Source organism: Perognathus longimembris, chromosome 8 (assembly GCF_023159225.1).
Source record: "Perognathus longimembris pacificus isolate PPM17 chromosome 8, ASM2315922v1, whole genome shotgun sequence".
Classification (NCBI taxonomy): Eukaryota; Metazoa; Chordata; class Mammalia; order Rodentia; family Heteromyidae; genus Perognathus; species Perognathus longimembris.
In genome coordinates this window covers 23,156,675-23,171,976 of record NC_063168.1, presented here as the reverse complement: position 1 = coordinate 23,171,976, position 15,302 = coordinate 23,156,675, and the positions used below count along the sequence as shown (strand labels likewise).

The following is a 15,302-nucleotide window of genomic DNA, read 5'->3' as shown; positions in this document are numbered from 1 at the left end:
GGACAGTGCTCAGGCCCTGAGTCCAAGCCCAAGGACTGGCAAAAACAAAAAAAATAAATAAAAATAAAAATCACTTAGGGGTTTTGCTATATTACTTTTTTTAATAATGAAAAGCAAAGCCTTCTACTACTGGCTCAATTCTAACTTTTTTTTTTTTTTTTTTTTTTTGGCCAGTCCTGGGTCTTGGACTCAGGGCCTGAGCACTGTCCCTGGCTTCTTCCCACTCAAGGCTAGCACTCTGCCACCTGAGCCACAGTGCCCCTTCTGGCCGTTTTCTGTATATGTGGTGCTGGGGACTCGAACCCAGAGCTTCATGTGTAGGAGGCAAGCGCTCTTGCCACTAGGCCATATTCCCAGCCCTCAATTCTAACTTCTTAGAAGATTGAGGTCTAAAAATCATGATTCAGGCCAGCCTGGGAAAGAAAGCCCATGAGAGTCTTAGCTCCAATTAACCACCAAAAGGCTGGAAGTGGAGCTGTGGCTCAAGTGGTAGTGTGCTAGCCTTGAGCACAAAAGCTTAAGGACAGCATCCAGGCCCTGAGGTCAAGCCCCAGGATTGGTACGCGCATGCATACACACACACACACACACACACACACACACACACAGTAGTCAGCAAATATTTTTTTCTTTCAAATCCTTCATAAGATATCTGAATAAGAGCCATTTAAAAATGTTCTGTCCATATTTAAATGTTTTCTGTTTCCTCTTGGAGCTCCTTGCTGTAATGGGCTTCATGGACTTTACTAATAACAAGCTAAACCTGGAAAATTGGAAATTTTGGATGAAAGTATTTTTTCTTAGGGTTGGATGTGATGGTTTACACCCATAACCATAGTTGCTTGTGGAATGTTGATGGATAGCATTGCAGTTCGAGGCCAGTTGAGACAAAAAGTAAGATTCTCATCCCAACAAACAAGGTGGGCATGGTGTTGAGTACCTCTCTCTCATCCCAGCTGCATAGCATTCACAAGTTAGGCACACCATGGCCCACAGAGGGGTTCAAGGCCCACGGCTAAATGCACAATTCTTCTCAGCTTTTCATTTTAAACATTCTTTGGTGTAGTCACTAACTCCAACTATAAAACATAATAAAATGGTTTATGAAATATGGTATCTTCAAGCAACAGCTTGAAGCATGACCATGGTTGAAACAATAAAATTTACAAGTTTCTCTTTTTTGGCTGGGCCACAGGTGAAAATACAAGACCCTATCCGAAATATAATGGAAAGCACAAGGAGTTGGAGGCATAGTTCAAAGAGAAGAGTACTTGCCTAGCCAGTGCAAAACCCGGGATTCTAAACCCATATCACCACCAAAACCACAAGAGTATTATTATAGAATAAGTTACATTTCATTCAATTTCTCTTCATTAAGAAGAATCCTTTATGTTGCCATGAAACTTAGAAAAGGTAAATGTAAGAAATATACTCATGTTTAAAGGATCATAGTTTTAGATTTCTGAGCTACAAGAAAGGTTTTACCCCCTTCTCCCATATCATTAAGATAGCTTTGTAATGAGTAGCTGATTGCAATACATCATTGTAGGTTACTACTCTTACTTTGCAATTTATTCAACTGAGTAATAAGGTTCTGTTCAATCACACCTAAAGATTTATCCAATGTTGTATAGTACAATCACTTTAAAAGTACTTTCCATAGCTTGCTCTGTGCAAATAAAACCATCCTCCAGCTCTTGGGTAGATCCACTATAGTTGCTATTTTCGGCACTTTATTAGATCCCATAAAAAGAAGCAAGGAAAGAAAGGGACATGGAGCTTGAGAGTGGGTTGCAAGGGAATGTAGGCTGAGGAATTCAAAGCTTGGGACTTGACATTAGTGAAGGGGAAAGGGGGAAGGGGGATGAACAGGAAGAGTACAGCAACAGCACAGGGCTTCTGGGAGGATTTGGACCCTGTTCTTACTCTGAAGCCCTGCCATTGCCCTATTCTTTCACTCTTCACTGTTTCCATTGCCATTTAGAAAGTTCTTTCCTTGGACAATTGTGCTTAAAAGTGATTGTGCAGATGCCTGGAAGAAAGTGGTCCTAACTAAATACTTTGCTTAGGTGGTGCTATTAAGGATTTGGACAGTGATGTCTCAGAACTGAAGTTGGCAACAATTTTGAAATAAAATGGAAGAAGCTAACTGAAACTAACTAATCAGTGACCATTGACAAGATTTGTGTCTAAAGTAGAATGTGCCCTGTAATTCATTTGTTTTGTTGCAAAAATAATATGCTTATCTGGTGATATCTTTCTTCCTTCAGAGTTGTCATTTGAGCAGAGAACTCTATCTGATGTGATCTGATAATGCTCCCTTTAAAAAAAAATCACAAAATATAATTAACTGAAAGAATTACTCAAGAATTTACTCAAAATATATGATTTAAAAACTTATACAGTTGTTAATATTTTTGCCAACTTTTTCTGTGGAACCATATGTAAATATGAATAAAGGTGGTGTGTGGAATTTCTTAGCAGAATTTTTTATCTACTGTAGAAAAAAATGAAATAAATTTGTGGTCCATCTTATGTAAAATACATAATTAAAAATAATTGGAAATATAACACATCTCATTCTCCTAAGATTTATCTACACTGAAATAGCTACTAATGACAGAATTTTAGCATCATTGAAATTTGCTATTCATGTAGAAACAAGTTCTATTTCTGTTCATTATGCTTTACATATCTTATACACATTCAAAAACTATTTTCAAAAGAGTACACATTTTTAAACATGCTGATTAATTTTAGCTGTATAATGAATGGGCAGGCATGGATCATTTAGTAACTTTTCCCAATGTATAACATTATTGTGTATTCATTTGCTTTTACTAAAATAATATTTCTTCAAGCATATGCCTTCTTGGTTACTCTTTTGTTTCCTGGGAAACATTACCAGCCATATAATAGTGAATATTTTCAACTTGGTTACAATAAGTTTGCCTTGAAAAAAATTGAATTTAATCATTACAAAGACTACTCATGTATCCAGTGATTTTTTAAAAATTTTAGTAACTGGTATTTCTAATTAGCTAGGAACTGGAGGCTCATGCCTGTAATCCTAGCTACACAGGAGGCTAAGATGTTGGGATCATGATCCTAAGCCTGCCTGGGCAAACAAATTTTGAGGGACTCCTATCTCCAATTAACAAGTAAAAAACTGAAGTAAAGGTATGGATCAAGTAGAAGAGTGCCAGCCTTTCATGAAAAGCAAAGTGGAGCACTAGGCTCCAATTAAAATAGTATACAAGGAAGAAACTATGGGTTGGAGGAGGTAGGGAGAAGAAAGATTATGTTTGTAACTGAACTTGGTTATGATGTTACTTTTGTTGAAGCAACTCAGAATATCAGCATAGAATAACAATGTTGCAGTCACCTTTATGTGCAGATAATAGGCAGGTTTTATTTTCAATTATTTTACTTAGAATACCATGAAGAGAAAGAAAATAAAAATCACTATGAAAACAAAGTACAGATTCACAAAGTATATTTTCCATTGTTACTAACATACTTTTTTGAGAATATATTTTATTTTGTTTATTGATATATTTTTATGTTGAGAAAGCTATTTTAGCATGTTTATCTTCCATCTGCTACTATATGTATTTATGTTTATGTATATATTTCTTTCTGCTAATTTTCTTTAACATATATTTCCTGTTCTTTATTTTTTTTTAAAGGAGTGTTAACAATGCTTTTTCAAGTGGTAAGGGTACCTCAGTATCTACAACAGGTTATTTCTAAGAACACCCATAGACAATCAATATCTAAGAATATTTAAATTGCTTGGCTGGTCATGGTGACTCACACCTGTAATCTCAGCTACTTGGAAGGCTGAGATAGCAGGATTGCAGTCTTTCAGCTTCAGTTGGCCCTGACAAAAGCAAGAAGACACTATCTAAAAAACAACTAAAACCTAAAAGCAAAGGGATTGGCAATGTAGCTAACATTGTAGCACACTTGTTTAGCAAGTGTGAGGACCCTAAATTCAATTCCTGTTACCAAAAGTCACTTTCAGAAAATATTTGTATTTTCATATAATCTATGTATATCATTCTCCATACTTTACATAAGCATTACTCACAATTCTGAGTATAATGTTTCTATATTAGAATGGGGGAAATGGAAAGAAAAAATTGTACATGGTTGGGGAGCTCAGCTCAGTGGGGCAGCACTTGCTTAGTATGTGTGAGTTACTGGGTTCAATCCCCAGTAACACACACACACACGCATGCATACACATGCATATTGTGCACACACACAACTGTACATGTTTAGTACCAAGTAATTAAAAAATTATTTTCACATAGGGTTGTATAAATGGATGCAAACAGTTGTGGAACGTAGAGGTATGCAGGGCCAACTACAGTTTTGATGAACTCACCATATTATATTTGAAATTTACTTATCCTTCTAATGAACGAATATTTTATTATGGTTGCAAATTAATGTGCTGAGATACAGAACTCAGGTGAGTACTTATAAAAGAACTCCTGTGAGGAAATATGGCAGCTATGAGGTATGTAGCTACTGAGCACTTGAAATGCAGCTAGCAAGACAGCAGAACTGGATTTTAATTCTATTCAATTTTAGGTAAAAATGTAAATACAAATAGCTACAAGTGACTAGTGACTACATCTTAGACATCTTAAACATTTATCCAAATTCACATGGACTGGAGCCCATGGCTCTAATCAGGGTCTACCTCTAGACTTAAATAGTTTTTTGTTTTTGTTAAATATATAAGACTATTAGTGAGTTAACAAGCATATATAGATAGGCCTTCTCTAGTGCCATGGTAGTTCTGATTTACATTAAAGTGTTATTTCCTGCTATGTTTAGGTAAATGGTACGTTTAGGTATACCAGTAAAATGGAAATTTTCTCAAAGTCCAAATAAACCAGGCTTTTTCTTGGCATTAACTTTTATGTGCAAGAGACAGAAGAAACAAGGTAGTCTGTTATTTAGAGAATCAACTTCAAAACAATGAAGTGTTTCCAACAGCAAAAATATAAAATTTTGCCTATATAACAATTGTAGAACAGTTATTGTTTATATGACTCTTTGTGAAAAAGTTTCTATGGAGAAACCAGTTTCCAGGATGGAATTCAGAATCCTTAGTGCAAACTTGACTGTTTTGCAAGAAAAACCGACCACTTGCCTTGTCCTCTCAGGTGTCAGGGAACGCCTCTTCAACCACACTGAAGAGCAAGAGGATAGCACTCATTTCTGCTTGACCCTTACTCAAAAAAGTGATTGGAAGAAAGATAATGTACTCCGAAAGTCACCTAAGCGCCCACTCACTCACAAGGGGATTTTCTGATATGACACTAGATGAGATAAAGGTACAAGGTATTCCTGGGATGTTGGGATTCCTCATCTTGGCTAAAAAGCGGGGGCTGGGGGGTGAGAATTACTTTCAAGTGGCTTTATTATTTTTTTTGGTTTAAAATTTTAATTTATTTAATTCAATTTTATTTATTTTATGTTATGTCATTTATTATTAAGTAGTTGTACAAAGGGTTATTATTCCCAAAGTCAGGTTATGAGTACAATGCTTCTTGACAATGTCACCCCTTCCTTGGCTCTTTTCATTTTCCCCCTCCTGTCCCTATCCTCAAGTTCCAAAGTTCATTTTTAAAAAACAAAATGTACATTAAATACAATGACTACATTTGCTCACCCTCCCTCCTTCCATTCCTGTGCACCACTCTTCGTCAAATACTTTTCATTAATGCTTATTTTCTTTTGTACGTAAGGCAATTTATTTTTATTTTTTATTTTTATTTTTGCCAGTTCTGGGGCTTGAACTCAGGGCCTGAGCACTCGCCCTGGCTTCTTTTTGCTCAAGGCTAGCACTCTGCCTCTTGAGCCACAGCGCCACTTCTGGCTGTTTTCTATACATGTGGTGCTGAGGAATCGAACCCAGGGCTTCATGTATACAAGGCAAGCACTCTTGCCACTAAGCTATATTCCCACCCCCCGGCTTATTTTCTTTTGAAGTATAGTAAAAGGACAAAACCAAACTTAGTTTCTAGCTGACAGTAAATACAATCATGAACAAAATTGAATATTTTGGTGGAATAGAGTACTAGAACACCTTAAAGAACAGGAATGAAAATGTTTATTCTGTAACCCTTAAATACTATATATAAGAAAGTGACAGTGGTCAGCCTTTTAAGAATAAGGCAGCTTTTTAGATAGCATTGTGATCTCAAAGACTTAGAAATGACATCCTGTGACATTTCTAATTTAAAGATAATTGTGGAGACACTGAAGCTTGGGGTTGCTTCTGGCCAAACATGATTATAAACATTCTTTTTGAAAACGTTCATTTGCTTTAGTTTTCTTTTTCCTTGTGCACTATTACTATTGGTAACCTCTTTTTTCCTCAGAAGGATACTGGTGAAGACTTTATTTTCAATGTCAATCTCTGTGTAACGTTGATTCTGACACCTCAATTCTTTTTTTTTTCAAATTTTTATTATCAAACTGATGTACAGAGAGGTTACAGTTTCATAAGTTAGGCATTGGATACATTTCTTGTACTGTTTGTTACCTTGTCCCTCATACCCCCCTCCCTCCTCCCCCTTACCCTTTCCCCCCCTGCACCTCAATTCTCTTTTCACCTGCACTTTCATCCAACTTCTGTTTGAATGTTTCCTGGGATAATCAACTCAAATTTTGAATTTCAGTGTTTTTGGGTGACTGAAGATTGAACCCAGTGCTTTGTGCCAAGCACATATGCTACAGTTACAGCTTAAAACCTTGCACCTTTAAACCCAAACTCATGTCTTCTTTTTCAAAAACCATACTTGGACTGACTTCTGTTTATGCAATCATTGTTTTCAGTTGTCAAAATTCAGCTCCTCAGTTCCACTAAGCTCCACAGTACATTTTTCTTCATGTCTTTCATATTCACTTTTCCTTTCCTCCTCATGTATACCTGTTACCACTCTTGTACCAAGCATCTCTTGGAAGTCTCTCCCTTCAAACTACCTGACAGAATACTTCCTGATAATTACTTTTGGTTGTTAACTTTTCTAGGAAAAGCAACCTGAAAAGGAATGCCTACTGCTTGTTCCTTTATCTGTTATCTTAAAATGTTTGCTTTTTAAGTTGGACCTATTTTACCTGTACTTTCTCATACTTACCTTCACACTAGATCTTAAAAGTAAAAGGGAAAATGATTTACTTTCATTTTCGGCCTTAGAGAGAAAAGCTTGGGTATTAAATGTACATTTGGGGTTTATGTCTCAGTGGGTTCAAAATAATTAGTTTTACCTTCAGAAACACTATTTGCTACATGGCCCTATTTGATGGTGTATACTCAAGGCCAAGGGAATATAAGTGGTGAACTTTGGGAGATTTTCAGGGCAAGCAGGAGCAAATAAGTAGATTGGCCTTATGTCTCTTGCTTTGGAAAGTGGCAGAAACTAATGTTTCACAATTATCAACTAATTTCTGGTATAGGCTCACAATAGATATTTGTTGGATGACACAATCTAAATTGCCTCAAATACAAAATTACAAGTTCTCCACATAGATCAAAATTCCTACTATTTAACTTTTAGTCAAGATGATAATTTGGTTTTCACTGAAAATATCCAAAGGAGAAAGGCAAGAAGTGATTATCTATAAGAAGTGACATTGAAAGAGGAATATTTAACCCAGTACTGAAACAGTAAGCAAGTATTAACTTTCATAAAAATTAATTTAAAATATATCTAGAAAAAACACATGACGCACATTTTGCTTAAGGATTTTTGCCCTACTGTTCTTCAGAGCATTAAGTAGTAATATATCCAAATCGAGTAACCCAGATAAAACGATCAGAGTCACTTCAGGTCTTTCCTTGGTACACTGTATGACACAGCTTGTTTGTCTTACTGTTCCTCAGGCATCCTGACCCAGAAGCATAAGAGGGCTGGAGAGGGAGAGGGAAAGAGAGAAGCAGAGAATGTAAAGTAGCAGGAACGGACTGCCTTTCAAAATCCATCCCCGCAGCATTTTGTAAAGGACTGATCAATAAGGAGTTTCTAGCCACTCAAACATGCTCTCATGCTAGCTCTCTTTCTCGGACACACATGTGCGTTTTCTAGAGGAAGGAACTGATGAACTGATTAGTTGCAAAATGTTTTCTTTGTTATCCTCATCACACCTCTCCTGCCAACTTTCTCTTTTTGTCTGAAACATAACTTCCCTCCTTATGCTTTTCTGGACTTCATTTCTTACTGTAGTGTGGATTTTGTGAGAAGGTAGTTGCCCTACTAAAGGGATAATAGGACAGTCGGCCCTGGAGAACTTCTCAAAAACAACCACAGCTGGGGCGGGCACTCAAAGAGGCGGCCTGTAAGGTTCCTGGGCAACGCAGAGCTGGCTGGGCAAGTTTGTGCCCGAGGGGGGTACCGGTCCCTCTACTCTGTGGTCCAGCGGCTCCCCAGGCCTCACGCGACCGGCTCTGGTTCTCCTTCTGGTCTTTCCAACCGCACCAGGCCACACTCTGGTGAGATCCTGGAGTGCCACACCAGGTTGGCAGCAGTTTGGAGACGCCCCGGGGTGGACCCAGCCGGTACGCGGATGCAAAAGATGCCCCAGGACTTGGGATTTCTTTTTTCTCTACGGCGCAGCATCTGGGTGCTTCTGGGAACTTAAGGCCGCACATCTGTTCCTCCTCCTCCACCCATAACGCTGCTCCCACTCCCCGGGCTCAGGTTCCCCCCCCCCCCCCCTCCTTTTACAGACTGCTGGCGCACCCCTCGCGTTTCCTCCCTGCCCGGGCATCCTCACATTTCCTCCTCCTCCCAGCTCGGCCTTCCTCTCGCCCGCCTTCAGCCACGTGACAGGAAGAGCTCCGCTGCGCGACGTCATCGACGTCCGCGCCCTCGCCCAGCCCCCCAATTCCTCCCCCGCCCCCGTGTCGCACCCCAGTGGCGGGCGGCCGCGGAGGGACGAACGTGATCCGCGCGCCCCGCGATCCCAACCATAGCTCCCCAGAGCGCCGCCGCGGCCGCCGCGGAGCTGGCGCGCGGGTTCCCGGATGTGCGGCGCTCGCGGAAGCCCCACCCCGCCGCCGGCCCGCGCCCCCGCCCTCCGCCCTGCGCGCCGCCGCGCTGCGCCGCGCTCCGCTCTCCCCTCCCTCTCCCGCCCTCCCCCGGTTTCGTGCCTTGAGGTTGCGGGTCAGCGAGAGCCGCCGCAGTGAGTCCGTCACGGCTCCGGCTCGAGAGCAAAGCTGCAGCCCCCGAGTCGCCCGGCCCTCTCGACCCGCTCGGCCCCTGCACTACGCCTTTCTGCCCTCCTTCGGTCTCTGAATCTCGACCTCGATTTCTTCCCCTCCGCCCTGCCAGCTCCCTCGCGCGCCCCGTCCCCTGGCCGGCGCGGGCTCCGCGACGCCGCCTCCCCTCCCCCAGCCCGCACCCCCTGCCCGGGCGTCCCGAGGGCCGCCGCCGGGCCGCCGCCGCCAGAGCCGCGTCCCACGGGGCCCGTCAGAGCCGACCCTCGCCGCGCCCTCGAGCCGCCGACCCGCCGAGCAAAATGGTGAGACCGCCACTTCCCGGGTGCCTTGCCCCGTCCCCCCCTCGCTTCAGCTACGGGAATCGGGGCGAACCCCGAACGCCCCCGATAGCCTCCCGCCCCCTCCCCCTTTCCGGTGGAAAATTCCAGAGACCCCGGGCCCGGCCGGCGCTGCGGCGGGTGCGGGTGAGCCCGCGGCGGCCCCCGGGCGCGTTGGCGGCGGGCGGGGGCGGCGGGCCGTCTGCCTGACAGGACCGCGGCCCTGCCGGGGCTGCGGCGGGGCCCCCGCGTCCGCCCCCGGACCTCCGGGGCTCCCCTCTGCCGCGCCCGCCGGGATTCCGCCTCTGCGCGGTCCCCCGGGGTCCACACGGACGGCCGCCAGCCGGGCACAGTCCCCTCCGTGCCCCGCCGTACTTCTCTCTCGACCCTCCTCCTCCATGCGGCGCCCCCGTCGTCTCTCTGCCTCCCAGACTCTTTCCCAAGTTGGGGGGGGGGGGTATTCCGAAATCCTATGGAAATGATAACGTGTGGCAAATGGCGCTTTATGTAAGACCCACTTTTGCTCCTGAGCAGCTTTCTCCCACTCACTCCCCATTTTCTAGCAATAAATCTTGGCAGGAATCCTGCCACTTCCCCTCGCTCCGTTTAGTGTTTAGTTCCTGGTAGTTTGCAACCTTAAGGGGGTTTCTTTCGCGGCTCCTTTTCTTTCTCTCTGCACTGGTGAACTGGAAAGGACCAGGTATAGACCCATTAAAAAAAAACAAAAACAAAACGTTGGCCGGCTTGGCCTTTAAAGAAATAAGGAGGGACTTGCATTTGAATGTTTTCTTGCCCCCCTTGGATTTTTCACTTTCTTTGTTACCTTCGTTGTGTCTCTCATGGGGTGGTTGTTTTTGAATCATGGCGATTTAAATTTGTCTTTCCTTACCCTCACATTAATCCCTAGGTAGAATTCCCTGCTGTAGTGTTTCAGACCGACGCTAGGGGTGTGTCTCTCGCCTGTCACTGAAGCCAAGAAATCAACGACGCCCTTTTAGCCTGTTACCTTACTGGTTCTCGGGCTCTCGTTTGTTAGCCCTTGGAGTTTCCTCTTCGCAATCAAGAGATGTATACATAGCAGAAAAAAAAAATCACAGTGCTGTTCTGTGTCAGCATGAGATAAGATTATTGTTACACTCTCTAAGTTTTTGAACAGTAAAAGATTTTGATTGTTCGCTTATATCTTTAAATTATACGGTATTCTGTGTCGAAGAACATGTATATAGAATTTAACTATAATGGTGGGGTTAGTCAAGATAAATGGAAAGTCAATTTGGTGATGTTGTTTAGCGAAATAAAAAAGTGAATAGTCAAATAAGTCAGTGTTTATTTAAAATTTAGGCCAAATGGTTAAATGTGCTTATTGGCATGCTTAAGATTCAGATTAGGAGCAGATGGAATAAATGATTCATGATTTTGACATGTAGAGGAAGGTTTTCCTTGCTAATTTGGGAGGCATTTCAGACAACTTTGGCTCTCCAAAGTCACAAAAGTTAGGCTTTTCCCAAGTATTACAGAAAACACTCTGGGAAGAGCAAGAGCCATTCATAGTACAAAGATTTTGTTGGTGTTGTCAAGTTAGGAATTGAACTTTAGTGCTTTACTAGAACTTCTTAGATGTGTATTTTACTTGAAATTTGGGATTTTCAAGATTTTTGTCCATCGGAGTGAATGTTTTTATTTATGTTTTGCACTTGGGGATTGGTTGAACCAAGGATCCAATCCCTCACTAAGAGTGCTAAACTTGCATTCTACTACTGTGACGCATCACAGCCTCCCCTTTCTTTTTTTTTTTTTTATCCTCATGGTACTTAGTGTTTCCTAATCTTTTAAAATACTTCAAAATGTAGCTTATGATAGTGTCTTTTTCCAGCTCATTATTTTCTGCTCTTTCCACGTTCCTTTTAGGTTTTTCTAATTCACCTTTGGTTAAAGATTTTCAATCCTCCCAGGAACATTTCAAGACCTGACATAATTCATAGTAACTTTGGTTTCCCAATTTTAGTGTTATTTTGTTTTGTTGAATACAGCATTTGTTTATAAGCGTTCAGACCTTACCTATAACTCAATTTTGCCTTATTGGGATATTTACTTAACTATGTCAGGCTTTGGAGTAATCTGGTTCTTTTTTTACTTAATTGAATTTGCAGTTCTGAAATTTTTTATCTTGTATGATAAATCGCTATTATAACTCCTGATTGTTATGAACAAATTTACTTTTTCAACAGTTTGTTGTTGTTGTTGTTGTTGTTATTGTTTGTACCAGTCTTGGGGCTTCAACTCAGAGCCTGGGAACTGAATCTGAGCTTCTTTTGCTCAAGACTAGCACTGACCACTTGAGCCCAGCTCCACTTCTGACTTTTTGGTAGTTTATTGGAGATAAGAGTTTCATGGATTTTGATCCTCATATCTCAGCCTCCTGAGTAGCTAGAATTACTGACTGGTATGAGCCACCTGTGCCTGGGTTTGTCAACAGATATTATAGTATGAATTACTATGACTGCTAAGTAATTCAGATAAGGAGAAAATAAAAGGCCTTGTAAGATGAGTCCCTAAAATTCTCTTTTCTGATAGGTATTGCTAGAACTTGAAGTAATTACTGTCTATGATACACAGACACTCACACACACACACTTAAAGCAAGCGACTTCTCTTATGCCTAGCAGAATCAAAATTCCTATTAGTCATATAAGAAGACAGGTTTCTTCCCTTGTTATATCCCATAATGGATGAGAAAATTAAAATGACTCAGTACAAATAAGATAAAGAAGCTGTCTTAGAGGTCATTCAGTAATGAAAGGAACAGACTGTGGAAGAAGAATCGGATATCTATCATAGATAGGCAATAAGAGGAAATAGGTTGAGCAAGGAGGATTAAGCACCTCAGGCAAACCCTGGGCACAGGGGTCATGGCAGGCAAATGGAGCTTCATTTATATCAGCAAATACATATTTGCTTTTTTTTTTCTGTTGTTACTGTCTTCTTCAGAGGATATTACAGTAATTCAAGAAGGTTTTCTGCCATCATTTAAGTAGAGAACATAAGATTAATGCCTGTAGTTTTGAAGTAAGTTAACATGTGATGAGTATTGTGTGCGTAGTATACACAAAACCTGATAGAAATTTCCAAAGGAGGGTTGGGAGTATGGCCTAGTGGCAAGAGTACTTGCCTCCTACACATGAAGCTCTCAGTTCGATTCCTCAGCACCACATATATGGAAAACGGACAGAGGGGGCACTGTGGCTCAAGTGGCAGAGTGCTAGCCTTGAGCAAGAAGAGGCCAGGGACAGTGCTCAGGCCCTGAGTCCAAGGCCCAGGACTGGCCAAAAAAGAAAAAAAAAAGAAAGAAATTACCAAAGGAAAAAGCAAGATGTATTGTGTTTTAAAGAAAGTTCTATGAAAGGAGTAAAAGTTGTATTGGGTCCAAAAGGTTACTAGGATTGCAGGAGGGAGAGGTATATCTAAATGATATTGTAAATCCAGAACATAGGAAGAGACTATATACATTTGGATTACTGATTCTCAAAATGTTTCTTGGTTGGCAGCTTCAGTATCATCAGGAAACTTGTCAGCCCCACCCCAGAAAAACTGAATCCAAACCCTTTGATAGGAGCCAAGCAGTCTAGATTTTATAGGTCTCCCAGGTGATTGTGATGTATGCTACATTTTGAGAGCCACTGTTTAGGGAATATTAAGGAATGTATTTATTTAAATTTAGTCATATCTGTTAATCTGTTTAGCACTAGTTAAATAAACAAGATTTGATTGTTATCTCTAAGCAACTTAATCAAGTGGGGAAACAAGACTGATCATGCAGTGTGGTATGTGCTATTAACAAACTAAACCTGGAATGTTGGAAGGGCACATAACAGGGAAGACGCTTAATCCAAACAAGAGTGGGAGTCACTCACAGGAAGCCTCTTGGAAGAAACGGGGCCTGGGTCTTAAAAGGATGAATACTTAACTAATGGGAAAGGGCACTCCCCATGGGGACCTAGTATTCAAAGACAGAGGCAAATGTGCGATCCATTCAGAAAACTAAAGTGCAGACAGAGCATAAAGATGGCTCTACTTAGGATTTCACAGCTTTACAGGAGTGTGAAAGTGCTAAGTATTCAGTAGAAGCTTTAACATACATTAACCATATATTAATGATGAATATCCATACAACCTTTCTGATTTTTTGCTTTCAGTATGGTATTCAGTATATTACATGAGATATACAATACTTGATTATAAATTAGGCTTTGTTGTAAACCTAGCTACTTGGGAAGCTAAGTTCTGAGGATTGTGGTTCAAAGCCAGCCTGGGCAGAAAAGTTCCTGTGAAAACTCATCTCCAGTTAACCACTCAAAACCCCTAATGGAGCTTTGGCTGAAAGTGGTAGAGTGATAACCTTGAGCAAAAGAGCTCAGGAACAGCACCCAGGCCCTGAGTTCAAGCCCACAACCACCACCACCACCACCAACAAAAGGCTTTGTGTTAGATGATTTTGCCTAATTATAGACTAATAGTATTCTGAACATGTTTAAGGTAGTCTAGATTAAGCTGTGATATTCAGTAGATGATACATATCAAATGCTTTTTGATTTATGATAACTGAAATTACAATTGATGCTTATGATGGGTTTATCATGAGGTTAATACTATCAAAAGTTGAGAAGCATCTGTATTCAGCATGACTGGAGATTTAGGGGGTAGGCTTAGAAGGGTTAGAGAGAATGTTAGGGAAATTGAGGTTAGATTAGAGGTGATCGTTTATCATATGAGGGAGTTTTTTTTCCTCCTAAATGAATTTTAAGCTATTAAATCTTGAGGAGAATCATGTTTCATTTCCTAAAAGATCAGTTTGATGACAGATTATTAAATCAAATCTAGACATGGTAGTCTATTAGTAAATACAGTAATTCATATGAAAAATAAGGACCTGGGAGAATAAAGTTAACCGCGCAGATGGATAGGAAAGACTGGATATGAGATAAAATTTTGGAGGCGCAAGAGAAGAGCAAATCTTGGCTTTGGTTTATGGCTTTATGAAATAAAGGTAAATAAAAGGTGCAAGTCTTGCTTTGATTTTTGGCTTTAGTGACAGAATATGATGATGCTGTCCATTCAAGCAAAAATATTTGTGAGCACCTACTTGGTTTCAGTTCTCTACCGGAAAATACTATATCGGTCCTCAAGAAATTTGAGTTTGGCCAGATGACCATTGTTTCATTCCCAATTTGATAATGCTTGGTATGTTGCACAATTATAATTTCTATAGGCTAGAGTGCCATGAAATACTGTCTGCTGCAAGATGTTATAGCCTTACAAGATAGCAGAAAGAACTTGATAAATAGCTTCTAGTTTGAAAGAGGCATATACGTTTCAGCAGTGATTCTCAAAATGGGGATTCTGAACTAGCCATGTCAGCATTGGGCCTTTGGTAGAAATACAGATTCTCCTAGGAAATATAGAAGATAGTATGGAGGAATGATGGAAGGTTTCTCTGACCTACTGACTTTAAAAAGCAGTCACAGATCATGTAGACGTTTGTGGCCAACAGATCTTTGTATCTAGAGTTCAGAAGAGAGCCATGTAACTAGGTACAATCTTCGTGTGTGTGTGTGTGTGTCTACGTGTGTGTCTACCAGGGCTTGAACTCAGAGCTTTGTGCTCTTACACAGCTTTCTTGCTCATGGTTTGCACTCTGTTATGAGCTACAACTCTGGTATAGCAATTTGCTGATTAATTGTAGA

The 15,302-nt window shown here is 41.0% G+C and overlaps 1 protein-coding gene and 1 long non-coding RNA gene across 2 annotated transcripts in view; one reads left to right on the top strand and one right to left on the bottom strand.

Moving 5' to 3' along the window:
- Window positions 1–322: 322 nt before the first annotated feature.
- Window positions 323–13,934, bottom strand: LOC125356277. The gene is made up of 3 exons (XR_007211848.1): window positions 13,494–13,934; window positions 10,076–10,078; window positions 323–359 (listed from the first exon to the last, which is right to left on the bottom strand). It is a non-coding gene; the product is annotated as an uncharacterized LOC125356277 (long non-coding RNA).
- The window catches only part of Ppp3r1 (protein phosphatase 3 regulatory subunit B, alpha), a 43,800-nt gene continuing 37,639 nt past the window's right edge, over window positions 9,142–15,302 (top strand). Inside the window, exon 1 of the mRNA XM_048352639.1 lies at window positions 9,142–9,546. Coding sequence (XP_048208596.1) covers window positions 9,544–9,546 — 3 coding nt within the window. The 5' untranslated portion in view covers window positions 9,142–9,543. The remainder of the gene's footprint in view (window positions 9,547–15,302) is intronic.